A 25,946-nucleotide genomic window follows, 5' to 3' on the forward strand; every position below is an offset into this window, starting at 1 on the left:
GATACCAAGAAATTCAAATATATATTAGCATTTGGTGCATTTTGTAATGGTTTTGGATTGGATGAAAGCGCGGCAATACAGCATGAATAAACAGGCATTCTTCAGGATGAATGAATGAGGAGAGAAGAAAAAAAGGTTGCCTTTTTCTTGCTGCCACCTACTGGTAAGAAAAAAGGGGGATTGTATACAAACCCTGATGTGAAATACCTGAAGAAGTCGCAAAGAGCAGAACATGAGCGTCTTATACTTGGGAGCCTTTACAACAGCAGATATTTTGACTCAGACGAGCAATGATGACTCATGTAAAAAACAAGTGTGTCAGTCCGACAGAATGATACTGAATCGTCTGGATGGAAGTCATCATCATCATCATCATCATCATCATTATTATTATTATTATTATTCACACCCCTGCCCAAAAACCTGTGCAGGCTAAACACGCGGTGCTGAGCAAGTTTATTAAACCACAGCCCAATGGATGCTTCATGCCCCAGCTGTCCTCAATTAGGAATAATTAATAAAATGACTTTTAAAAAATATTTCTGTATTGGTTAATCCAGGAGTTTGTGCAAACTCATTAATCTAAATGATATTTTTATCTGTTAGCTGTGAACGTTCAAATTTACTGTTATACACAAAAGCTGGTTTTAAATTGGAAAGCATTATATATATATATATATACATATATATATATATATATATATATATATATATATATATGTGTGTGTGTGTGTGTGTGTGACTCATTCACACCTCCAGCCCTTTTTCCTGTGTCAGTCTATTTAAGTGCTTTCTGTGTAACATTCACATGCATCCGTACTCTGATGGATGCATTGGAGGGCAGCTTGGGGTCAGTTGGCAGACTGGAGCTGGGAGCACACAGGGATCGACCCATAGACCGTCGGTGACCTGCTCTACCCCCTGAGCTATGTCACCAGCTGAGCTACACCACCTGGTGGTCAACCACCACTAGTTTTAGTGGTTGAATTTTATGTTTGGTCAATTTCTGATTTCTCAGAGAAGTCCAGTGTCACTGGACTGCATGACTCGTTTACATGATCAGATTATGATGAATATGACTGTCTGTACTGCAAGTTTGGAAAGCAGCAAAAGGAAGATCTGTTAAGTCGAGGACTGCAAATTCTTACAATCTGCTGTTGTGAGTAGGCTAAAATAAAAGAGGAGCTTACATTATACATCTGACCTTTGTTTGATGAATATATAAAGTTAGTGTTAGATTATGACTTGGGTTCGGCATGGAGCACTACTGTGTCACATGACACAATTTCTGATTTTTGTTCTGACCCAAGTCTAAAACTATCATCTATATTTTTGGAAAAAACACAGGAAATGAAATACATTCTCTCATAAACATGTACTATAAATACGTTTTTATGCAAATCTTTAAATACAATTCAAATGTAATTTGCACAGACTGGGAAATAAATCATCCACCTATATTTATTCGTTCATTTATTTATTTTTCTTATTAGTGTGTGTTTGTTTGTTTATGTTGGCACATCTGACCACTTTCCCTCTTTCAGTTACTGGATTTATTTTCCTGATCTGCCGTTACTGGAACTCTTTCCTGATGTTTTCGTCCAGCCTGAGCAGAGTAGTGCCGCCGGCCGACGCTAGAGGCTCTTTTTGTTGCTGCTGTTCGATTCCTGTGTTGTTTTGGTTGGTGAGCCCATGCTTTCTGCTGTAGCCGGTTGTAACGGTGATGGCTCTCACATGAGGTGACGGATCGGGCCTGTGTTTTGTCATTTAACGCCAAGTAAGGTGTCGCGGCCATGGCCGCGGTTTTTGACATCGATTTGGATCAACCGGATGAGAATGTCTCTGACGAAGAATTTGAGGATGGGGTGAGTTGATGCTAACGCTAAGGCTAATGTCCCTGCTGTTAGCCAGTTAGCTAGAACTAAGCAGCTCCGAGGCCTAAGTTGCTAACACCGGTGCCCATGTATCCATTATCGGACACGTCATCTTTCACTCTTTTCCCGCGTATTAATGTGCTTTCACATACAACGTTAGCTACAATGAAATTAAACATTACAGTTACATTTTCTGGATTTTACTTAAAGTTTTGGACGATGGGTGGCTTAAGTTAAGGTGGCCAGCCCTCAAGTACAAGTAAGGTTATTCTTCAGTTGAAAGTGTACAAGCAGAGAAGATATCAACGCCAGAGGGTAAAGAAATCAAAAATAAGGTAAAATGTCAGGTTAGAAATAAAGCATAACGAAAGCTAAACAATAGCAATTGACGGTGTAGTAGCTAGGGCGTAAGGGGTTGTCCGATTATGGAGCTATGAGCGGCAACGCTATTAATCGGTATTTTCGGAGGGATGCTCTTATTGCCGTGTAACTAGCTACATTAGCTGCACATGAATGCTATATCTGCGGTTTGTTAGCTACTTTAATTTAATCAGTAGTGTATCCCTTTCTGACCGTTTTTTAGAAAATAATAATAATACAAATAAATTATACTCCAGCCGACCAACAACAGGCTGAAATGCTACCGGTGCTAGCATCACTGCAGGTAAGAGGATCACACTTTTGCTAGCCTTCCCACCGCGGCGTAACGTTAACGCGAGGCTACGAGTCTGCTGTCGTCGCTGCGTTCCTGGTTATCAGTTTCGTTTAAAACTGATAGTGTTAGACATACAGCACGTCCCTGCTTAACTGTATTGGTTAGCCGTGAGGCTGTCCTAACTTTGAGTGAACTAGGCTAATAAAAATATATCGCTAGAAAATGAAAAGGTCTGTAATGTACCTCCGATTGATTCAGACTCCCTAGTAAAGAACAGTTCTCCCTCGCATTCCTGTGTGCCTAAATGTTGTGTCCCGGTGTCCCCTTTTGTTTCCAGGGGCAGCTCAGTGAGTACATGGAGCAGTGCAGTAGCTTTGATTTGTGAGTATAAGCGATGTTGTGATTCACTGTGTTTCGAAAAAGGGAACAAACCATTTTTCTTAATTGGATGCGTGGGAGTCAACATTTCAGGATCTGGGAAAAACCTAAATCCCGTCATAGCTGTTTTTAAATTGGTAAAAGAACTAACCAATTTTAAGCGAACTTGATTGTACTTCTGAGCCATAAGAAATTTGCAACTAAACTTAATGGAAAACTAACATACGTTATGTAGTGCCAGACCATAACAACCCTCTGTAGCAGGGTTGTTTTGTTTTCTAATGCTGGGTTGCCCATTAAAGTGAACTGAAACCTGGTAGCTTTGAGAGCCGTTCATGCATCCAGGTGGAGACCTGTGGTGCTGTGTGAAGCACCATTTAGCAGGTAAAACAATCATTGTAATCTGTGATAATCCTGTTTGGCTTCTTTGTTCTCACTTGGAAATATCTGAGGGATCTTTGTGTGGAAGTGCTTTAGCAGTGGGCACTGATCTCACTCAGCCAGTCCCCCCACCCCAAACAAAATACATAAAAATAAATAAATAAAATAAAACTAGCATCAGAAAAAGTCCAGCCATTACCCAATGTTGTCACGGTGCTCAAGTGTTTGTGGCACTCATCCTAAAATGCTAACAGTGTTGTGCAAAATATTCTGAACCTGTGTTTCATCTTTACTTTCTTATCTTCTTTATTTATTTTTTTGCTTTGTTTTGCCAGTAACATGGATGACTGTGAGAAGTTTGAAATTTCAGAGAACAGCGTGAACAAAGGAACAGAGCAGATCAGGCCCGAATGCTTTGAGCTGCTGAAAGTTTTGGGAAAAGGTGGCTATGGGAAGGTGAGGACTCAAGACTCTCAAATCGACATTTCTCTCTGACACGTTTTCCCTCCTCCTTTTATTGACCCCTCTTGACTTGAAAGTTAGGGTTTGAAAAGGCTTAACTTACATCTTCATATTCATATGCATTTGATGCAGCGTTAATTTAAAAACAAAAAAAACCCTTTGTTTTTAAAATCGTGTAAAATGCAACTTATATTTCTTAGCCTGGGACCTGGTGTCAGTATGTGTGGGAGGCATTGCAGATGTCTTGAAATTCCAGTGGGTGGAATGGGAAATTTGGCAATAGTTTACAGTGTCATTGTTGTTTATCAACAGCCCTCCAATTCCCACAAATATCTAGCAATATTTTTCCTGTGGTAGGAAGAAAGAAATCCTGTTTCACCTTTACCGTAAGCTCTTGAAGCAAAGAAGTAGAAGCCTTTCTTTGCATAGACATAAAGCATCAAAGTAATCCGTCTGCAGCTGCTTGTATCAAATCTTAGGACAAATGGAGATTTTAAAGATGAGTGCACATTGTAGGTTCTGCCTTATTTTTGTGGATGTAGAGCTCTGGAACTTCCCTGATGTTTCGTTGCTAAACTTGACAATGACAGAGCACATTAGTTATTTTGGAAACATTTTTCACTTAGCAAGCAGATGCATGACTTGCTCTGTCTGAAGTGGTTTTGACGGAGATGACAACAAAGTCATTTTCCGTAACTTGGGACTTACTTAGAATTATGAGATAACACAATCGTATTAAGAAAAAAGAAGAAGAAAAATGTAGCACATTGGCAGCTGTTTTGATATCGTCGTCATGTTGCATAATTTGGCAAAAGTTTCTCTGTATTTTTAACTGAGGGTCAGAACTCAAGCCTTTCCTTATACGAAGTAAGAACAGATGATTTTAGTCTTATTTTTTAAGAGTAAAGACAATGATTTTCAAATTCATACCTGAGCGATTGAATTTGTGTCTCGAATGTATAATTTTTCCAATTCAAAATATCTGGACCCCACAGCCAAAGGATAGGTGACGGTACATTCATCGTAGTTTTTGAAAAGGTGGTATTAAAAAGTCTTAAATAAGCTACAAAAGTCACATGCTTAAGCAATAATGTTAGCTATAAAATCATCTTATATCTCTCTGGAAGCTGTCAGCCGAAGTTCAAGATATTCAAACTAACATATAGATACAGTCAGTAAGACCCAGAGGCAAGCATTGGCATTACGTTCACCTGCTCGCACTGCGCAGAGTGAGAGCAGCGTTTCATTATGGGCGTTATGACCTTAGCTCCATGCCAGAGTGCGAGGGAGTGCTGCACATATTTGATGTTAGATTAAAAAAATCTGTGTTGTATCACTGCTGCTTGTCTTTCAGGAAATGCATTTCTTTCTTTGTGCGCTTTAGTCTTAGATAAAATTTGATGAACCTTGTAGCACTCCTCCTTAAATGTCTTTATATAAATGTAAATTATTTTTGCAGGTGTTCCAGGTTCGGAAGGTATCGGGTGCCACCTCTGGGAAGATATTTGCTATGAAGGTTTTAAAGAAGGTGAGTAAATCTGCTTGCATGTACTCGAGTCGGGTTCATTCGTAGAAACTGGCCCGTGTCTGAATACACAATCAGTCTGGTGTTGCAGAGTTGATGTCCGAGTTCTCCGTATCAATAGCTACGAGCCGGAGCAGGTGATCTGAATATGATATCCTCTTACGCTGAGCTACGAAGCCAGAAGGACAAACCGACCTAAAATAATGGCACCAGGCGTTTTTCTCATGACACCTCAGAGCTGCTGCTTCTGTTCAGCTTGCCTCCTCTCTGCTGTCGACACAGAGCTCATGTCTGGCTCTCCTTGAAAAACCAGCTCATATTCCCCGAAGCCTGAGGTTTCGCTTAATGACTGTTTATTAGCTTAATGAGACTTAGCTGTAGCTACCATCTTGGCGTCCCGGTTCCCGCTCTGCCTCTGCAGCTGATGTTTTAAAGGTTTCGTGCCAGCTAATGGGGTAAGATTTATTGCCCAAATAGTTTCACACCCCTGCACTGTGCTTTTCTGTCCAGGCCATGATTGTGCGTAACGCAAAGGACACCGCCCACACCAAAGCCGAGAGGAACATATTGGAGGAGGTTAAACATCCGTTCATTGTTGACCTGATCTATGCCTTCCAGACGGGGGGAAAGTTGTACCTCATCCTTGAGTATCTGAGCGGTGAGAAGGAATTCCCAGTCATTCTATCAGTGCAGCTCCTCATTCCCAGTGTGAATACATTTGAACGATGAGTTTTCGTATGTGGTAACTAGGCGGGGAGCTGTTCATGCAGCTGGAAAGAGAGGGAATCTTCATGGAGGACACAGCATGGTGAGTTGGTCTGTTGCTGGTAAAACCTCGATCGTCTTTTTTTGGTTGAGTTCAGTTTACTGCGCTCACAGTAAGCGCAGCTGCAAGCTTTCATTATCACGAACAAAGCCAGTGTCCAATGAAAACAGGGACAAATGTAAATATCATCCCTAAGAATCCTTATGTACCACGTGTGACAAACAAATACATCTGACATGTTGTGCACACACCGTACGCAAACATGAGTAGGTGGAAGTTGGCACTTATTAATATCCACTTTCACCAAAAACAGAGATGACCGTCTGAGTGACACCACTGAGAGGAACGTTATCTACATTCATACAATTTGTTGTTTTTGACCAGACGTGTGAAGTTGTGTGTTTTGTTTGTTGCACACACTAACTCCTGTGACTGTGATGTTTCACATTAGTCCTTCCTACCAGCTTGCTGAACAGATTGATTTGCTGCTTTATACAGTAGTTGCATCTTTACATTAACTTGCATGTTTGCATATTACATGATCAGCACCATGCATTTAGGATGTTAACCCACAGAAGAGGCATCTTAACACCCAGTGATGTGACTTTGATTCACATTCAGTCAAAAACAGGTTCTCCAAAATATTTCTAGGAATACAACAAAGAGACAAACAGTAGCTGCTTGTGTTCTGATTGGAGCAGACGGACATATTTAAACTGGAGCCCCAAAAAGCATCACGAGGAAAAACAATCACATCGAGGAAATTGGCACACGGGGGAGTTTAAAGTTTGAGGAACTGACTTACGTGAAGGGAGGCACGTAGGTGACTCTGTCTCTCAGACACTGAGCTGGAACAGTAGGACTGTTCAGCTGGAGCAGGGACTGAATGCTTGCAGTATGAGTCCTTTTGTCTTATAAACACAGTCTGTAGATGGAGACTCCATGAACCAAAGTGCTGAACAAATAAGGGTTAGTAGTGTTCCTAGAATAATGAGAGACACTGAGTGCAGAAAGGCACAGGAGTGTAAACATTACATCATAACGTGGGCAAGAAATGTGCGTAAACATAGAAGAGTAACGAGGAAAAATGGATAGAAATGTCAATGCATTCGACTAAATATGGGACCTGCGTTGTGTTTTTCTGTTGACAGTTTCTACCTGGCCGAGATCTCAATGGCGCTGGGTCACCTGCACCAAAAAGGCATCATCTACAGGGACTTAAAACCTGAGAACATCATGCTCAATAACAACGGTACTGAAACACTAGGAGCTGCTTACTAAACGTCCGACCTAGATACATGTCCTTCACCAACTGAGATTTTCTTGCAAATATCTTCTGCTTGTTTTGCATTCAACTATTAAAACACAACCTTGAACCTTCTAACGTGTCCTCTGTACGCATCCACCTTCTAGGACACGTGAAGCTGACGGATTTCGGCCTATGCAAAGAGTCCATCCATGATGGAACAGTCACCCACACCTTCTGCGGCACTATCGAGTACATGTATGGCAAACAGTCTGATGATTTGCATACACATCAGCACATTCATGCCTCTGGTTTGACACGCCTTCTCCTCTGCCTCTTCTTCTTCAGGGCTCCAGAGATCCTGATGAGGAGTGGACATAATCGTGCTGTGGACTGGTGGAGTCTGGGAGCGCTCATGTACGACATGCTGACAGGAGCAGTAAGTACAAACCAGTCAACATCTTAATAACTAACTAATACAAGTAACCGGAACCGTTACTCACAGCGTCCTTATCGTGCTGCTCAGCTAATGTTTCCAATCTGCTGCTGTCCCTCAGCCTCCGTTCACTGGTGAAAACCGAAAGAAGACCATAGACAAAATCTTAAAATGTAAACTCAGCCTTCCACCTTACCTCACGCAAGAAGCCAGGGACCTTCTGAAAAAGGTGAGCTGTTAAAGCCTTGCTCCTCTCCACACGCTTCACACGCCTGTCTCGTTAAAAAGCACTGATCTGCTGTCAAAAATACGAAAATTTATGTTTTTTCTAGTTGCTGAAGAGAAATGCCTCGTTGCGACTCGGGGGCGGTCCAGGAGATGCAGCTGAAGTCCAGGTAGGCATCGCTTTTCAGATGGAGCTTGAAAAATATGTTTTTAAAAAACCACGCAGACACAAAACGGCTGTCATGTTTCCTAGGCCCATACGTTCTTCCGCCTTATAAATTGGGACGAACTCCTTGCTCGCAAAGTAGAGCCTCCATTTAAACCATTTCTGGTGAGTTTGTCTTCCACACAGAGATGTCCTGTGTAATGTGGCCATGAAGGTCATTAACTAACCTGATTACTATTGTATTTTTACAGCAATCAGCTGATGATGTCAGCCAGTTTGATTCCAAGTTCACCAGTCAGACTCCAGTGGACAGCCCCGATGACTCCATGCTCAGTGAAAGTGCCAATCAAGTCTTCCTGGTGTGTAACTGGTGCCTCACTCACCGGCCACTTCATTAGTTACACCTTGCAAGTGTTAGTGAACCTTCTGAACTGACTGGTAACTCAACAAGGTGCCGGCCCACATTGACAGGATAGCATCACACAGCTGCTGCGTCCGTGATGCGACTCTCGTTTCGACACGTCCCAAAGTGCTCTGTTGGGTCGAGTCTGGCCAGCCTTCTCCGGCATTAGCAGAGAATGGCTGCTTACTGGATTATTTTCTGTTTTGGACCACTCTCTGTAAACTCTGGAGATGATGGTGTGGGAAAATCCCAGCAGATCAGCAGTTTCTCAGATATACTCGGACCAGCCCATCTGGCACCGGCAACCACATTCAGAGTCGCTTAAATCACCTTTCTGCCCCATTCTGAACCTCACACGTCATCTTGACCATGTGTATGAGTTTAGCGTGAATGAGCGAGTTGCTGCTCTGCCATTGGCTGATTAGTTATGTGCACTAATTAGCAGTTGGGACAGGTATACCTGACAGAGTGGTGGGTGAGCGTATAATAATGTTGCAGGGTAAGATCTATGAAAGACGACTCATAACCTGCGTGTCAGTGTTTTGTAGAGTTTCGTTCGGTCATCGTTTGTGGTCAGATGATGTGAGGTAGGAAAACGCTAAATATCTGGTGCAAAGCTGATGTTGCTAAACTTACGCAGAGTTTTTAATAGAAAACGGTGCACTGACTGTTTGTGTTGTCTGAAAACATGCAAACAGCAGCTAGTTCTGGACATACTGGGTTTTTTTCGTGTTTTGTTTTTGTTCCCTTTTCGACAAGTGGGTCTTACGAGAACCAGTTAATGCGTCCCATCTGGTTTAATCCTGTTGGTTTTCCTGGAAGCTTCACTCACTTTTCCACCGCATTGCATGATATGGTTTACTCAGCATTTCATTGCTCATCATCAGCTGTGGGTTGTTTTTGGAAAGATGGTCTTTGAAGTGGGCTGAGATCTTTCTGTTTTTGTCCTCCACCCCTTCCCCAGGGTTTCACATATGTAGCCCCATCTGTGCTTGAAAACGTCAAAGAGAAGTTCTCCTTTGAGCCAAAGGTCCGCTCGCCGCGAAAGTTCCCGGGAAGCCCGAGAACACCTGTGAGGTAACGGCATGTTGTTTTTCTCTGCAGATCTGTCCGATTTCACTGGTCATTTAAAAAATTTCCCAAAACAAGTCTTCATCCTGATGACTCACTCGCTGACCTTGTGAATAGCTTAAATTTTCTTGGCTAACAGTAAGGCATATAAAGTCATTAAAGCTTAAATGAATTGAATAAAAACATGGATAGGGAAGGTGAGGGGTGTTTTGGAGTTTTGGGGGTAATTGTACGCATCCCTTGTACGCAAGGTTTCATGAATAAGAACATTAAATAAAAAAACAACCTCAGATGAACAACAACACAAAATAATTTGAAGCCAGAATGCAGAATCAGTGGATCACAAGACCATTTCCAAATAATTTCAAGTGAATCGTTCTACTGTGGGAACGATTATTCCCAAGCAGGAAATGTTCAGCACAACTGTCATTGTACCCAGGAAAGCCACGTCAGTCCGTGCACTCCCTAAGAGCCACATCTCAGACTCGACAGGGAAAGTTCATAATAGTACAATTAGAAAAAGGCAAAGGTTGCAAGGACAAGGCTCTTTTCTCTAAAGAAGAACACGGCAGCACGGCTTAGATTGCAAAGTCGTATCTGTACACGCCACAAAACCTCTGGAACAATGTTCCAAAATGAAGATGTCTGGCAATAACGCCATAAACCACCGGCCGAGCGTGGTGGTAGAGGGATAATGATCTGGGCTCGTTTTGCAGCAAATGTGGAACTCCTGTGTACCAAAGTATCCTTGAGCCAAATATGCAGCTTTCTATCTGACAGCTAAAGCTTGGCCTAAATGGATCCTTTCATAGGACACATCAGGGAACCTACATCCAAGTGTCTCAAAAAGAAAACACTAAATGTGGTTTAATGACCCGGTCAAAGTCCAGACCTCTGACTGAAGAGAGCTGGAAGTCTTACTGAACCGAAGCAACGTTGTTGTTGTGTTGTTTATTCTCAGGTTGTATTTAAATAAACAAGTTTTCTTCGTAAGTCCTGGTGTGTGATGGTGTGCTTTGGTGTACTTTTTCACGACTGTAGCCGTGTGGTGCACATAACAGCCTTTGAGCCTAATCAAAGTATGTCATATCTTCTTCCTCAGTCCGGTGAAGTTTGCAGGGGGGGGCAACTGGCACCGGGGACCTTTGATGACTGGCAGCCCATCTCTGCTTTCACCCAGCAGCTCGATGGACCAGCCCATGGAGGTTTCAGCAGTGGAGCAAATGGACACGAGCGGCAGCGGCTTCACCGAGGCTTCTGCGCCGCTTCCCATCAGGCACCCTTCAGGCATCAGTGTAGGGCCCTACAAGAAGCAGGCGTACCCCATGAACTCCAAGCGGCCCGAACACCTACGAATGAACCTATGACGCTCGGCTCGCCTATGAACGCCGGCCCTCTTTGAGTGTCCCTTCCTTTTCCTTTTGTCCTTTCAAAGAGACTTGTAGGATTTCTTTTTTACTTTGACTGACGCTGTCAACGCCGATCACCAGCTCTTCCAGCAGCGCCTTCCCCTCCTTAACCGCCTGAAACCTCCTGACTTAGCCTGGGCCTTTTTTTTTTTTTGTAACTCGCCACAGCTAATCAGCAGTTTATAAATTAGCAGAGCGGTGTGAGAGGTGCTCTTCGACAAACTCTGTTCGAACGTGTGCTGAAAAACGCCAGCTGACGAGTGGGCTCAGGTGATTGAGATGTACTCAACTGGCATTACTGTAGGATTTACTGGTGCTCTTTTATCTTCGAGTCTAGGGTAACGTTACTTGTAGTGTTTACGGCGAGTCTACTCCATCACAGTGAGAAAAGGATCTCTAATAAGGAGTGTTTGTTTCTTCCTCATCGTGACATTTTATCTGAACAGTCACTCTGTGAAATTTCGGATCGCGCTGTCAGTCAGTGGATTTATTGGATCATAGTTTCACAGGGTTAGGTCCTTTATATTTAAAGGACAGAGTCAGATCGCCTTCGTCACTAGAGCTGAGAGCAGGTGAAGAGCGCGCCTGAAGGAAAGCAGCTATAAAAAGACAAGTGAAATTTCAGCCAAGTGCATCACTTCCACCACAGTCGATACCAAATGCTGGCACTGCTTTGTGTGACTGGAAGGCTTCCTGCGGGACGCCGATCCAGAAACACTGATCGTTTTCTTTGTGTTGAATGTAAACAGACTCCAAAAGCCTTTGTGTGTCACTTAAATCTCCTGCTCTTATTTTTTAACTCATGCAGTCTCATTGCCACTGGCATGGTTGGAAACCAACAAGCATGTTGACCCAAAATACTCTGAGCCAGATTGGTATCACTGCCTTTTTTACTGACATGGGCTGCATTCATGTCTAAGGTACTGTGAGTGTGCTTTTTGTGCATTGTAACATGGCTTTAAGCGTAAGGGCGTATTAACACACACCTGTGTGAATAGACCATCTATTAAGAGTGCGATGTTTGGGATGTTTGTGCGACGTAAAGCTGCTAGATGAGCCTTTGGAGTCAAGCCATTGAACCCTGTCATCCTAAAAATGACCAAAGGTCGGATTCAGATTCCCATAATGCTAATGAAAGCTAAACGAGTGACTTCTGTTGTTGTTTTTGAAATTGTTCCCTGCAATCCACAAATGCTGACTGTAACGTTTGGCCAAAACGAGCTGAAGCTTTGGGGATTTTTCTGGTAATCATAAAAATGAAAACACAGGAAGTTTGCGCCTTTTTCTACAAATGAACTGTGTAGGAACTTCTTTTGGTTCATGTTTTAGGTTTTACTGACTGAGCCGATGTATTTGGATCATTCCTGTAAAGCAGCTGTGTTTAACAGCCGTCACTCCACTCGCTTACTTTGTTTATATTTATTTCAAGTGCCATTGTGGTTCCACTTCGTTGTCTACACTATGCAAACTATGTATTTATTATGTAGTATTATTCACATAGGGCAGCAGAATGTGTAAAAAGTTGATTTGACTTCTGTTGCAATTATAATCGTGTACAGTGTAATTTTATTTCCATAGAAAGTCTTACAAGAACCTCAGATGCAGCTTTTTTTAATGTTTCAAAGGCCCGACGTCTTACAGTATTTATTTCGAGGCATAGTTTCACTTTGAAACCTTTTTTTTCTTCATTTTAGACTTTCCTTGCCAAAAACTTGAAGTGTAGTTTTTCTTTTGCAGTGGAAAGATAGATGATGTTATGATGCAAAAACCAATGGGAATGGCACTGTGCCTTTGCTGACAGAGTACATCATGTATGTACAGTTTGCTGTATATTGTAGTTGTGTGAGTGCGTGTGCGCGTGTAAGGCTGGGATTGATTACCACCGCTGACGTCATGCCTTTCTAGGATGTGTACATCTTTGATCGTGGTCTGAGTGGGAGGTTTGGTGTGACTGTCGTGTCTGAGACACGGTGATGTAAAAGTGGTGCATTTTGCTTCTGTTCAGGTATGTTTAAGGAGCATTTTACACACAGATGTTTGAACCATACTTTATCAAGCTTACTTGATAACATGTCTCGAGTTGAAAAGGATATTTTAGTCACTGGTGACATGTGTTGTGTCGATCCTTCACCTGAACTGTATCATGTACATAATGAAGTTGAAATAAAACATAAATGAACAGAGCCTGTCTGAGTCCTGCTGGTGCAACAGAACATTTCAGCGTATCTCAGTGATAACGTCCAAGTTTTTTCCCATAAACTGGAAGCTGTTCACCAGGGAACTGGTCCCAGTTTGCTCCACAAATCAAGCCAAGAACTCTTAACTTAAATGTAGATCTTTAATCAGAGTTCATGGGTCAGAGCGGATAAAAATAACAGTGAAATGATTTTTGTACATAAAATAGATGTTTCTCCCAGTCTTTGGTTTTTACAAAAACGGGGCAACGTCAGCCCTGTAAAAAAATAATTTGTGTAAATCAGTATCACAATCTGCAGTCCCCCAAAAAAGCTGAAAGCAAGAAGTTTACTGTGTGCACATTAATGAGCAATTATACCTATGAGTTGTTCCAGAAGGTCAGTTCTGCAGCCTGATTTCAAACTGAACGATACAACTGAAGCAGATGCTTTTATTTGGCGCATTCGTTTGGATGAATCGGAATAGTTGCGATCAGAAATTAGGTAACACTAGACAAGACGGGGGATCAGGTGCTGTGTGTAATTCTCTTATGCTCCTATATTCACAAAACATTAAAAAAAAAACGTGGAAGTAATGAAATTTTCATTCTCGAGGAAAGTTTCAAAGACTAAAGGTGAGGAAAAGCAACACAAAGCAAAACTACTTAAATCAAAAAAATACTCGAGGGTGAGAAAATAATTTCTGTGAGAAGAAGAAATTCTTTGCTGGAGATTTAACAAGAGAAGCCAGAAACGTGCCTATGGTTGTGTACCTTCACTGGCCCCGGCCAGCAAGGAGCCCAGCCTTTAACTGACTAATGAAACAGTGTGTACGACGTTATCTGTCAGTGGGGCTTGACAGCCATGAAAAGTCACATATTACATACAAAATAATACCAATATCCCACACCTGAACCATTAATAAATCTGCAGGTGTGGAGACGTGGCTCCATCTCTCCACTTGTAGACCTTCTCTGTGATGACTGTGCGGCAGAGGGGGCAGCTCTTCTCCCGGTTGAACCACATAGCGATGCATTCGTCACAGAATATGTGCTGCACAGCGGAGAAGTGAAAGCACATCAACACATTTTACACTCAAAAGTGCCTGAAAAGGGCTACTGAACTTCTTCAAGTTTGTTTTAGCTCCTTCGTCACTCTTTACACCAGCTTTGTCCTGATTGGCCGCCCCTTGCAGACATTTTTCAACAGCAGGTGGGGCGCACTTCTATGCTCAAGACTCCATAAATAGGCGGTTGTAGCTTTTGTAAAGTAAATAAAGCCGATATAAAGGTACCCTAAATTTGCATTCCTCTAACGCAGGGGTGGGCAACTCCAGGCCTCGAGGGCCGGTGTCCTGCAGGTTTTAGACGTGTCCTTGATCCAGCACAGCTGATTTAAATGGCTAAACGACCTCCTCAACATGTCCTGAAGTTCTCCAGAGGCCTGGTAATGAACTAATCATGTGATTCAGGTGTGTTGACCCAGGGTGAGATCTAAACCCTGCAGGACACAGAGTTCCCCACCCCTGGTTTATATACAGTCTATGTCACAGAGCTGTGTGCCTGATATAAAATCTGACAGGGAACATTTGTACACACTCTGACCTCACCATTTAAAAGTGTTTTACAGAAGCATCGAACACTGAGGCAGCAAATACAGGACTGTACTCAAGTCCTGAGCCACCCCTCATTACTTGATTTTCTATGAACAAGTAAACTTTTTATAGATTCAGCTAAAGAAATGGGAACAAATGTTTTGAGACAGGCTGGCAGCAACAAAGTCCCAACAGAAACCATTTCAGCTGGTTCACTGTCGGGGTGTCTGTCATGTGAAGACTTAACACTGATTCACTGGGCCTTGAGTTGGGTGCCTTCTTATGCTTGAATGACTTAGAGTTCAGCCTTAAATTGCTTAATAAACAAAAGAAATTTAAAAAAAGCATTCCTCTGAAAATGATCAGGTACAAGAACAGGACTGAAGATGAGTAAAAAGCAGCCAGTGTTCAAAGAAAAGTCTGGCTCCTTTGGAGCAAATCATAAAGAAATGAGGGGGGACTCAACACTTTTGTGGCAGCGTACAGCAGGCCCTGGAAGTGTGCACGTGTCGTTTTACCTGACAGAGAAGTGCACGTGGCTCCCTGTACTCTCCCTGACAGATGGGGCAGACATCTCCAGCCTCGTTACACTGACTCCTCGTGGCTGCTGTGCCTGTGCACTGAGAAATAACATGGAAACACACTTCAATACGGACACTTCAGCACAATCTGCATTTACCTTTAATTCACAATTTAAAGATAAAGCTGTTTAACACTGACCTCGACTCGTAGGAACAGCCTCCCAGTTTTCATTAAAGACGTCCACTGACCATACAATCCTAAAAGCTAAAAGGGAGAGAAAACAACAGTTTTCGATGTAATTGTCAACAGGAAACAGAACCCTTTTAGCATTTATACTACAAAAATATATAAGCTGTAGGATCACACCTTTAGTATGAGGTAGAGCAAAGCCAACAGGACCCCGAGTGTAAGTCCAGGGGTGCCTTCTGTCTCCTGGTAGGTGACTAGGTAGCGGAACCACAGTGGAACAGGCGCTATAGTCTGGTGGACTTGACCCAGCTCCTCAGTCAACATGAGCCACCGGCCCTGGAGAAATAAACTTAAGCTACTGAACCAGCCCTGCCAACAGGGCTTTGGTTTTCTTCATTAAGTCAACAATGTCGAGAATAAATCCACAAATCAAACCTGAGTTCGATAGGACACCAGTGAAGAGGGCAGCAGCAGAATAAGGCACTTGATTCCCATGCAGAGGAACTTTATTACAAAGTTGGTGACGCCGACTGCCCAGAGTGTCTCCCAGAAACCCAGCCGCTCAATGGTTGGACTGAGCAGGATGAGGCTACGAGGAAGGGTGACAGTCGGGTTAAACGGCATAATGCTCTTCAACAAATCTGATCACACTCCACTTTTAGGTCGGACACTATATTTCTAGTGATAAGTGAGGTGACACAATGGATCGTGCCTTACCAATGATAAAGTGTCTCTGTGAGAAAGGTGTAGTAAAGCAGTAAGGTGCAGGAGATCAGGAAGAGCAGCAGCCATATGCACTGCAGCTTTGAGTGACGATCCTGCACACAGACAACGTGTCGTATCAGGGACTTAATTAATATTCATAAACGCATCACAAATCAACAGTTTTTCAGCTGCTGACTCACCTGAAGAAAGACTTGAGTTTGAATGTTTTTATTCACATACAGAAAGGTCGTGAAGAGGCCGATCCCAACTGCTAAACCTGGTAAAGGAAGAGAGACACGATGACATGCGTTCTTGTGCTCACAGCTGTGGTGACACTGTTTTCTTCACTCCTGCTTACCCAGAGCATGTTGGATCACCAGCTTAGCGCACAGTATGACCAGGAAAGGAAGACTCTTTTGGAGCCAGCGGAAGAGACAGCGTAGCTCAGAAAGAGAGGCGCTGGGTTCTCCAGAGTCCAGATCAGGGTCGGGCGGGTCAAGCTCGGGCTCTGAACTGGAAGGGGGCGCCCGATTATGTGCGTGTGAATGCGTGTGGCTGTGGGAGTTGATCCTGCATCTCCTGGATGACGCACCTCCACTGGACTCTCCGGGACCACCGGTCATGGGTACTCGTACCTCACTGCTCTCAGGGCTGGAGGCAGCAGCACCACTGACAGGTGCCCTGGTGAAAAGCTCTGGCTGCAGAGTTAGGGATAAACCATTTCCCGCGTGACCTCCCCGCTCAGTTGAATTAGGCTGCATTACAGTAGGAGACTCCCTCAGTTTCAGTACTCTTCTGGAATCAGTCCTAAGACACAAGAGCCTCGGTCAGAGTGTGTCCCGCTGCAGCTACGATCACGGCCATGTTTACGTGTCAACTGACAGAGAGAACCGACGTAAAGACGTTAATAAAGTGTTAAGAAGTAATGAAGGGTTTAGCACTGTTTATGCTAAAACAGCCGAGACTCCTCTCTGACAGTACTGTGGTACTTTGGGGCACGAATGCGACTGGAGACCTGCTTTTTTAGGTTGGCTAAAGTTCACAAAAGTGAATTACTCTGACATTATTTCCATATAACTCATTTCATTATACCAACGTAACTACCGTTAGGTAAACCCCCCAGACATTTTCAAGTAATAGTAATAAAAAAAGGTCCAAAGCAGCTTAGTGACCGCTAACAGGTAAACTGAGCGTTTCCTACACACAGCTAGCCGTTAGCATTAGCAGCTAGCATGTTTCTTCTTAGGCCCCGTTTAAGCTTCAGCTCACCTGTCATTCTGGACCCGGAGTTTCATGGTAGGCTCTGGGTCTCCATCTAGAACAAAAGCCGACCCGCCAAACGAAACAAAAACAAAAAAAAAAACAAAAATAAGATGTTAGCTTTTAGGCTAAGCCATAAGCTGCTTGTACAGACATGACGTTGTTTTACGACTGCACACGTCACGACGTTTTTTTCTAGTTCAGGCGGGTTTTTTTGTTTTTGTTTTGGTAAAATGACGCAACACCTCCACCTACTGGGATGTCCCAGAACTGCAGTCACATGACAGGCATAAACCCTTTAGAGAAAACACACGTGTCGTTATGTAGGCGGCTCAGTTTCCAGAGCAGGTTTTAGTTGCTCACAGAAATTGAGATGGTGAATAAAACGTTTGCAGCTGAACCAGAGGATTTAGCCCCTGATGTGTCTTTGAGACTGCAGCTCCAGTGTTGCTGCTGATTCTGCTGCTGTAGCCTTGGTATCTCTTCATAATCGGATGTCTTTAAAGCACTTTGCATTTTGTTGTTAGAGCCTGAGTGGTTGCAGTACTCTTTTCCTGATCTCAGCTGCATCACTGATCTGATCACGGATTTTTATCACAGTCACAAGTAAAAAGTCGACCAATATAGAGGTTTATCATTTCATCTTGGCTCATGATCTGGATTTCAGATCACAACGTGGAAGAGTGGATCCAGCAGATTCCAAGCACAGCATCCGAGGTCTCTCTCCGGAAGAATTCAATCCTAGGAACAGCTAAGATACAAAGATACAAACGTACACCTATCTGGAATAACCCTGACATATTACAAAACAATAATATGATTAGTTTCCCAGAATGGAGTTGTAAAGGAATTAAATACTTAGAACATATATTAGAGGGAACAGAATTTATTCCATTTGACAGACTAGTTACACAATATGGGATCAACAAGACAAGATTTTTAGAATATCAACAAATTAAATCCATAGTAAAAAAGAAATTTAACCTCAGTCAAGTTGAATTACAAACACCACTAAGTGCGGCACATTTTCTTACTCTTAAATCCCCCAAATTATTATCTAAAATATACAGAACACTTTCTAAATTAGATGAATCAATATCCCTTCCTATTGCAAAGTGGGAAGCAGATTTATCAGTCAGCTTAGACCAAAACTTCTGGTCTCAGATTTGCTTAAAAACCTTTCATCTAATTAAAAATCCCAGTCTGCAATTAATACAATACAAAATACTACATAGAGTGCACTATACAGGTCATCGGATGTTGAAGATGGGCTTTACATCTTCCAACAACTGCTCACACTGTCAAGGCAATACACCAGACAATTACATCCACGCTCTTTGGTTCTGTCCACCAGTTCAGAAGTTTTGGCGCGAGATATGTGAAGACTTATCAAAGTGTCTGAAATGTAACATTCCAACTTCCCCCTTAGTGTGTTTGTTGGGCAGCTTAGATAATGTCACTTCAGAAAAGAATATCGCCCATATGGTTTTCACTGCCCTATGCATAGCCAAGAAAACAGTCCTCATGAAGTGGAAAAATAAAAATAATCTTAATTCTAACCAATATAGAAATTATCTATTAGATTACATTAGTCTTGATACAGCCTCTGCCACCACATCAGATCAATTGCTCTGGGCTCCTTTGATCAGCTCCATCACCTAGTGGGGGTGGGGGGTCATAGTTTGGTCCCGCCTTCACTGTTGTGATTGGTGTGGGGGTAGGGACAGGCTTAGGGCGTCGGGGGGTTCCCCGGAGGCATCTTCCTTGGGGGGCTCAACCCGGGGTAGCGGTCATGTCCGGTTAGGGGCTCTTTTGGCTCTCGGATGACTGTTTCCTGGTGGCTGCGTGCAGCGGGACTAGGGGAGGGTCTGTGCTGACGGACGTGGGTTACTGACCTGGTAGCCTGGCTGCCCCTGGGTGGGTCCGGGATGGGCGTGAGGTTCTGGGGGCGCTCCGTCTCTGGGCTGGGACCCGGACCGGGCCTCGGGGGCTTGGGTCCTGGTTTGTGTGTTGCCGGGGTTGTGGGCGGGTGGGTGCATGGGGGCCCATTCCTGGCGCAGGGTGCCGCCGGTGCGTCGAGCCGCCTGGGGGGCTCTTCAACTGGTGGGGGAGATTGTCACACCTTGCAGGAGCTTTCCTCTCTTCAGGAACTCTCTGCAGGAGGGGGAGATACAGGAGAGGTGGAGGAAGATCTCAGCCTGGGTGTTTATTGTCTTATGTAGTCTGGAAGATGAGTGGATGGTGGGGTGGGTGCAGTTTTCTCTGTGGTGGGGTTGGGTGGGCTGTCCCGGGCTCTGTGGGGCCGGGCGGCGCTGCTGCACTGGGCCCCGGTCTGGATGGGCCTGGGCCCCCTTTCCCTGGCGGGTCGCGGAGTATGGGGGTGCCTACTGGGGTCAGCAGGGGAGCTGGCCCCAGGGAGGGGTCACTTGCCCCTCCCTTACTTCCCTCCCCATCTCCAGCTGCCTCCCTCTTCCTGCTCCACCACAACCACCCACACATGCAGGACCTTGGAGTAGGGGTATGTCACCAGGGTGCAGAGGAGGCTACCCCCCCCCCCCCCCCCCGTCCCCTTCTGGCTGCCTCTGCCTCCAATTTATCCCACAACTTAGACATTCACATTACTCACACTCTCATTACACATACATATAGGATCTTGGGGGTGGGCACGCTACACGGAATCCAAAGTACCATCAGGGTGTACACCCCACCCCTGGCATCGTTGCCCACCTCTCAATGTTAAATACACGTAGACATTGAGGGCTAGCAGGAGGGACCATGCGCTTACCTGCTGCTCTCTGGCAGGTAGCTCCATGCCCTCCTGGGTTTTAAATGCACCTTAGAACACATATGCATCAACATTACAATGAGCGGGTGGAGGGAGGTTTGGAGTCTTCTCTCACCCCCATTCTCTGCGACCTGCTGGAGCGGGGGGGCTAGGAGGAGGAGTTGACCGTCCGACTGCGGTCTGGAGTGTGGGGCCTCCCTGCTGCTGCGGAGTCGGGGCGGTCTGCCTCCCCCCACCGCAGGGAAAAGGGTAACACCACCTGGGTCTGGGTGCAGTTCCCCCTCCAGGGGCAAGGGTACCTAGACCCGGTTTGTAGAGTACGCTTGGGGAGTGTGATCGTGTGTACAGCGTCTCTTTATGTCTGTCTCCACGTTGGTTGAGTGTGGAGTAAGTGCATATGAGAGCATGAGGGTGGGAATGGATGTTTGTGTCTGTGTGTGCCTGTATGTCTGTGTCTATATGTCAGGTTGGGTATCAGACGCCACCTCTCTGGGGACATCTCAGGCCCTCCAAGGTTTGGAGGCCTATCTCCCCCCACCACCACTTCCCCTGCCAGTGGCGGACTCCCTCAGACATCGGTGCGTTGGTGGTTCTTTGTGTCCGGGGATGGGCGTCCAGGTACACACCGGCTCACTCCTTGGCGGCCGCTTATCGGGGCCTGGAGCCTGGGGCTCGCTCGGGCCACTTCGGAGGTGGGGTGCCCCCGGCCTCTCGGCCTGGGGCTCGGTCACTCAGGCACGGCTGGCTGCCGGCGGAGCTCACGGGCGCGTCATTGCAACTCCCCCTGGCTTCTGCTCCGCGGCTGCTGAGTGAGCCCTCATCTGGGACTCTCCTCAGCTCTTTCTGGGACAGTGGCGCGGCTGCCCCTCTGTTGGTCTTCCTTGGTCTCTTGTGTTCTGGGGGCCTCTGGATGTCTGGAGTTTTGACCTCCTCCATACCCGCTTCATACCCTGGAGGACGGGGCTGTGGCCCCCCCACACTCCCTAGCAGATCGTTACATGGGGAAACCTTTGGAATGCAAGCATGCTGATCCACACAGGTATGCACACGGGTATTCACAGATGCGGACTACACCTTTCTTGGCTGCTGCCTCAAAGCACATTGTGCGCTGTCTATCTTGCGTGCTGCACAATATCGTTTAATATTTAGTATCTACTGATATCTACTGCTAGCTAGTTTATTGTGATGGTGCCGTTTTTTTTATTATGTTGCTCTTTGTTGTTTGCTTTCTCTTCTGCTTTTTTTCTCCATACAGGTGACCCAGGTGTTTTTCTTTCTTTCTTCCCCCCCTTCTCACCGTCTCTTCTCCCCTTTGGTTTTCTTTCTCTCCCTCCCTCTCTTTCTTTCATTCTTTCTCCCTGTCCTATCCCCCAGTCATGTTTGTCCCGTTTGTAGCAACTGAAAATAAAATAAATTCATAATTATAATAAAGGTCAATCAAGTGGACCAATATGGCAAGGCCATGATGATCCACTTGGTAAAATAAATCCGCTTGGCATCTTTCTTGGCCTCAAGACAACAATTCTGATGCTAAAGATCCAAACGGGACACAAAAAAAAAAAAAAAAAAAAAGGAACAGCTAAGATAATGTGCAGAACACTCCCAGAAAACTCCCAGGCATCTGGTAGTGTCCCCAAACTTGAAAAACACACATACCCCTCAGGGGGTGAGAGAGAGATTTTTATAGATATGCAGTAGAATGAAAAGCAATTTTCCAGGATTATGGAGCAAATGCAAAAATGTGAGATGAGTGCAACACAAAGAGATTACACCGAACAATAAATAGACTGAACATAAACTGTGAATTGTATTTTATTCCCCCAAGAATGTCCCATTCAGTTAGGTCCATATGTTTAGATACAATTTGTCTCTGTATGTCATTACAGTGGATTTTAAACAGTAAATATGTGACTAAAATGCAGGCATTAAACTTTAATTCAGTGAGTTTAACACTGAAACTGTTTCAGAACCACTGTCATTTTTATACAGTATTTCATTTTCAGGGGCTGAAAGGTAATGGAACTACTGACTGACGAGCCGTTTCATGAGAAGATAAAAAAATCTGGAGTCTGGAGTTGGACCTAGCTGTTCACTGCGGCTCTAAGTAAGAGAGATGACAAAACCAACAATCTGGTACATCCTTAAAAAGAATGAATGCACTGGCTATCTCAGGAACATCAAAACACCCGAAAGACCGTGTAGGAAAAAAGACACCTTCATGAAGTACAGAAGGTTTGTGATCCACAGTCAAGAACAGCAAGGCCTGAGATTAGACTGTCAGCAAACAGCAATGTTGTAGAACCAGTTCTACAGCTGCCAGTAAGACCAGGTCACTAGCGCTGAGTGATGATGGGATTGCTGATAGAAACAGCAGGATGAATTCTGAAGTGTACACTGCTCGGATAAATGCTGATTAGCCCTTTAAACCCTAACCCAGGGGTGTCAAACTCCAGGCCTCGAGGGCCGGTGTCCTGCAGGTTTTAGATCTCACCCTGGGTCAACACACCTGAATCAAATGATTAGTTCATTACCAGCCTCTGGAGAACTTCAGGACATGTTGAGGTCATTTAGCCATTTAAATCAGCTGTGTTGGATCAAGGACACATCTAAAACCTGCAGGACTGGCTCTTAAATCTTAACTCACGCATCAGTGCAGCCACAACATCAGGCTTCCTTTGCCACCTCTACCTTCATCTAATAGTCAAAATAAAATCACTTTGATCTATTCTCCTGTCCTTCTGTCTGCACCTGTTTGTAGTTCCTGTAACATATGAAGATGAACCCAGGTGCAGTGTAGAACTCATAAAGACACAGGGGGAAAATGTGTGCATGTAAATCAGTTTAATGGAGGCCAGCCTCTTCGTCTCGTTCTGCCCAGAGGTTCTCATCAACAAAAACAAGGATCTGACATGTAACTGCTCACTTGCAGTTATACGATATCTGTATGTAGCATATCCTGATACATAAGGCAAAGACAGTGTCTTTCAGATATTGGAAAGTACATTAATGAAAAAGGGGGATTTAGAAAGGAAGCACGTGAACTCAACAGTCGCATGCATGAACCAATGCATGTCTGCATTTTTAACAGCTTTTCTGTAAGCTGGTTCATCAGAGCTCTACAGGGCCGTGCTGCGGCTGCACCAACAGCATGAAGACCTACAGCATGAGAATACAGGATAGCTTCTGTATAGCTCAGTTTGTAGAGTGGTCGCCCCGTGATCGGAAGGTTGGGGGTTTGAATCCACCGAGCCGCTACCCTGAGGTACCCTTGAGCAAGGTACTGTCTCTACACACACACTGCTCCCTGGGTGCTGGATTGGTAGCTGCCCACTGCTTCACTGAGTGAATGGCTTAAATGCAGAGGACAAAATATGCCATATAAGGGCTTTGGAAATAAATAAATAATAAACATGAACATGTGCTGAAACAGATTGTGATACTGTTAATAATCGTGTGTGTTTTTTATTTTTGGCTTAAATAAGTGTAATAGAACAGACACAAAGTTTCAAACTTCATCCATCCATCCATTCGCTTCTCCTTTTCAGGGTCGCAGGGGGCACTGGAGCCTATCCCAGCTGTCATAGGGCGAAAGGCGGGGTACACCCTGGACAGGTCGCCAGTCTGTCACAGGGCTAACACACAGGGACAGACAACCATTCACACTCACATTCACTCGCACATTCACACCTAGTGACAATTTGGATTATCCAATTAACCTATCCCCACAAACTGCATGTCTTTGGACGGTGGGAGGAAGCCGGAGTACCCGGAGAGAACCCACGCAAACACGGGGAGAACATGCAAACTCCACACAGAAAGACCCCGGCCTGATGGTGGAATTGAACTCAGGACCTTCTTGCTGTGCAGCAACAGTGCTAACCACCGTGCCACCGTGCTGCCCAGTTTCAAGCTTTCAAAGTTTTATTTTCATATGGACAATACAGAAACACTTTCCCTGTACAATGAAATTCTCTGTGTATATGTACACAAAAGTCCACATTTTTCACTCCCGTTTCAAAATCCTCTGCATTTACACTTTGTGTAATCTGGGTTTTATTTTGCCAAGTTTTTGAACCTTTGGATCTCTAATTTGATATTCTAATGATGACTTTAATTCCTCGTGTCTCATCTGTTTGTCTGATGATATTCTTGTTTCTCTGTTACTTTGGAAGGTGGCTTTCTCTCATGTCCAGTGTCGGTTTTACTTCCTTCTCTGTGGTCACAGGTGATCGTCTTCACCTGTGTGGGGCTCAGAAGGACACAAAGAAAAAATGTGTATGTAAATGAGTTTAGGCACAATGACCAATGGTTCTCATTAAGCCCTCGGTGTATAAATAGTCCTGTCTCACGCTTTGTTATTGTCAGATTGTTTGTTATGATCCCCATTTGTATTTGTTACACTTCTGGACTTTGTTCCTGTTCAAAGGTTATCATCAACCTACATAAAGTGGCTCGCCTTTTTTATCCGGTTTTATCCCCATGCTCTGAGTTTGGAGAATAACTATCCAACACTCATAAACTGTGATGCTGAATACAAACACCAAAAAATTGCTTTCCAGTGCTTAGATAGTAATTTAGGCACAACATCTTGCACACACCTCGATTAACAGTCTTCCACCTTTAACATTGTTTAAAAAAAATAGATAAAATCACGTTTAAATATACAAATAAATGATGCTGTATACCTGTGCAAAAACTGCAAAACAATTGATATAGATGGAACTTTTGTAAGTGTCAGGGACCAAGCAGTAAGGCATAAAGGACACAGGTGTTTAATTCAAAAAAGGGGTTTGAATGACCCAAAAGTATGAAAAGATATTTAACAAAGACAGAAAAACAGGCAGACCAATAAAAGAGGTCAACTCAATAAACTAAACTCAAGATAACAATTACCAAATCCTCAAACAAACACAAGACAAACTGACACAGGGGGGAACTTAAATACTGGTTTAGCTAAACCGAAGGACGCACCAGGGGGTGTGTCACATGACCAACTAATACAAAACAATTAAACAAACTTGAAACACCCCCCAGGCAATGAAGCATGTGGTATCATCCAATTAGGCTGTTAGTGGTACTTCAGCTCTCACAACCTTTTGCCAGACAGGAGGAGAAGCCACACCCCGTAACTCAAACAAAGATGTATGAATATATCATAAAACAGAACTTTGATCTTGCAGTGTTAAGATGTGTGCATAAACACTGGAAGGTGTGATGGAAAAATAAATAAATAAACAATATTCAAAGATTCAAGGAGCTTCATTCACATGTTAGCATGAGGTGGAACGAAATTAAGTACACACGAGTGAAAAGAAGATTTTTTTTGAAGTAATAAACAAATAGTTGTTTTTTTTGTTTTGTTTTGTTTTTTTTAACAAAAAGACAATTGGACAATAAGTAGGATATATTTAAAGTAAAGTGAATCCAATAATGATGAGGTGTGGAGCTTACCATGTGTGGCTTTGCCATCACAGCAAGCTAAGATAAAGATTTAGTTTTTCGAAATTTGGGAAATTCTTTTGCAACAGCAATTTATTTATTTATTTACAGTTTTTGTCTGAAGTGCTTTTTTTAACAAAGCAAGGGATTTTCATTGCATTTCTAAACATACCAGTTTTCTTGAAAATAAAATATTCTAAATTAGCTCTCCAAACAACGAACCTTTTTATTGAGCCATAGCACGAACCACTGCTGTGCGATGATGTGCTTTAACTCTGGAA

The 25,946-nt window shown here is 43.9% G+C and overlaps 2 protein-coding genes across 4 annotated transcripts; one reads left to right on the plus strand and one right to left on the minus strand.

Annotated features, from left to right (window-relative positions):
- The first annotated feature begins 777 nt into the window (after nt 1-777).
- rps6kb1a (ribosomal protein S6 kinase b, polypeptide 1a) lies at nt 778-13,181 on the plus strand. Of its 2 annotated transcripts, none has more exons than XM_004561648.6 (15): nt 778-1,865; nt 2,867-2,910; nt 3,624-3,744; nt 5,210-5,278; nt 5,786-5,933; nt 6,026-6,083; nt 7,193-7,293; nt 7,455-7,545; nt 7,636-7,726; nt 7,845-7,952; nt 8,056-8,118; nt 8,202-8,279; nt 8,366-8,473; nt 9,482-9,594; nt 10,691-13,181. In XM_004561648.6, the coding sequence occupies exons 1-15, from the start codon at nt 1,794-1,796 to the stop codon at nt 10,953-10,955; spliced, it is 1,530 nt and encodes a 509-aa protein (XP_004561705.1). In that variant the 5' UTR covers nt 778-1,793; the 3' UTR covers nt 10,956-13,181. The 2 variants fall into 2 exon arrangements, with proteins under 2 accessions (XP_004561705.1, XP_076744997.1); XM_076888882.1 differs by lacking the exon at nt 778-1,865 and adding an exon at nt 1,887-2,209.
- A 135-nt stretch (nt 13,182-13,316) lies between these two features.
- Nucleotides 13,317-17,645, minus strand: rnft1 (ring finger protein, transmembrane 1). 2 transcript variants are annotated; one of them, XM_004561646.4, is made up of 9 exons: nt 17,451-17,645; nt 16,540-16,988; nt 16,382-16,458; nt 16,194-16,294; nt 15,912-16,065; nt 15,654-15,812; nt 15,486-15,551; nt 15,284-15,385; nt 13,317-14,224 (listed from the first exon to the last, which is right to left on the minus strand). In XM_004561646.4, exons 1-9 carry the CDS (start codon nt 17,474-17,476, stop codon nt 14,090-14,092), a joined length of 1,269 nt encoding a protein of 422 aa, XP_004561703.1. In that variant the 5' UTR covers nt 17,477-17,645; the 3' UTR covers nt 13,317-14,089. The 2 variants fall into 2 exon arrangements, with proteins under 2 accessions (XP_004561703.1, XP_014263874.1); XM_014408388.2 differs by having other exon boundaries at nt 16,540-17,058; nt 17,451-17,644.
- Between the last annotated feature and the right edge of the window lie 8,301 nt (nt 17,646-25,946).

Source organism: Maylandia zebra, linkage group LG10 (assembly GCF_041146795.1).
Source record: "Maylandia zebra isolate NMK-2024a linkage group LG10, Mzebra_GT3a, whole genome shotgun sequence".
Taxonomy (NCBI): Eukaryota; Metazoa; Chordata; class Actinopteri; order Cichliformes; family Cichlidae; genus Maylandia; species Maylandia zebra.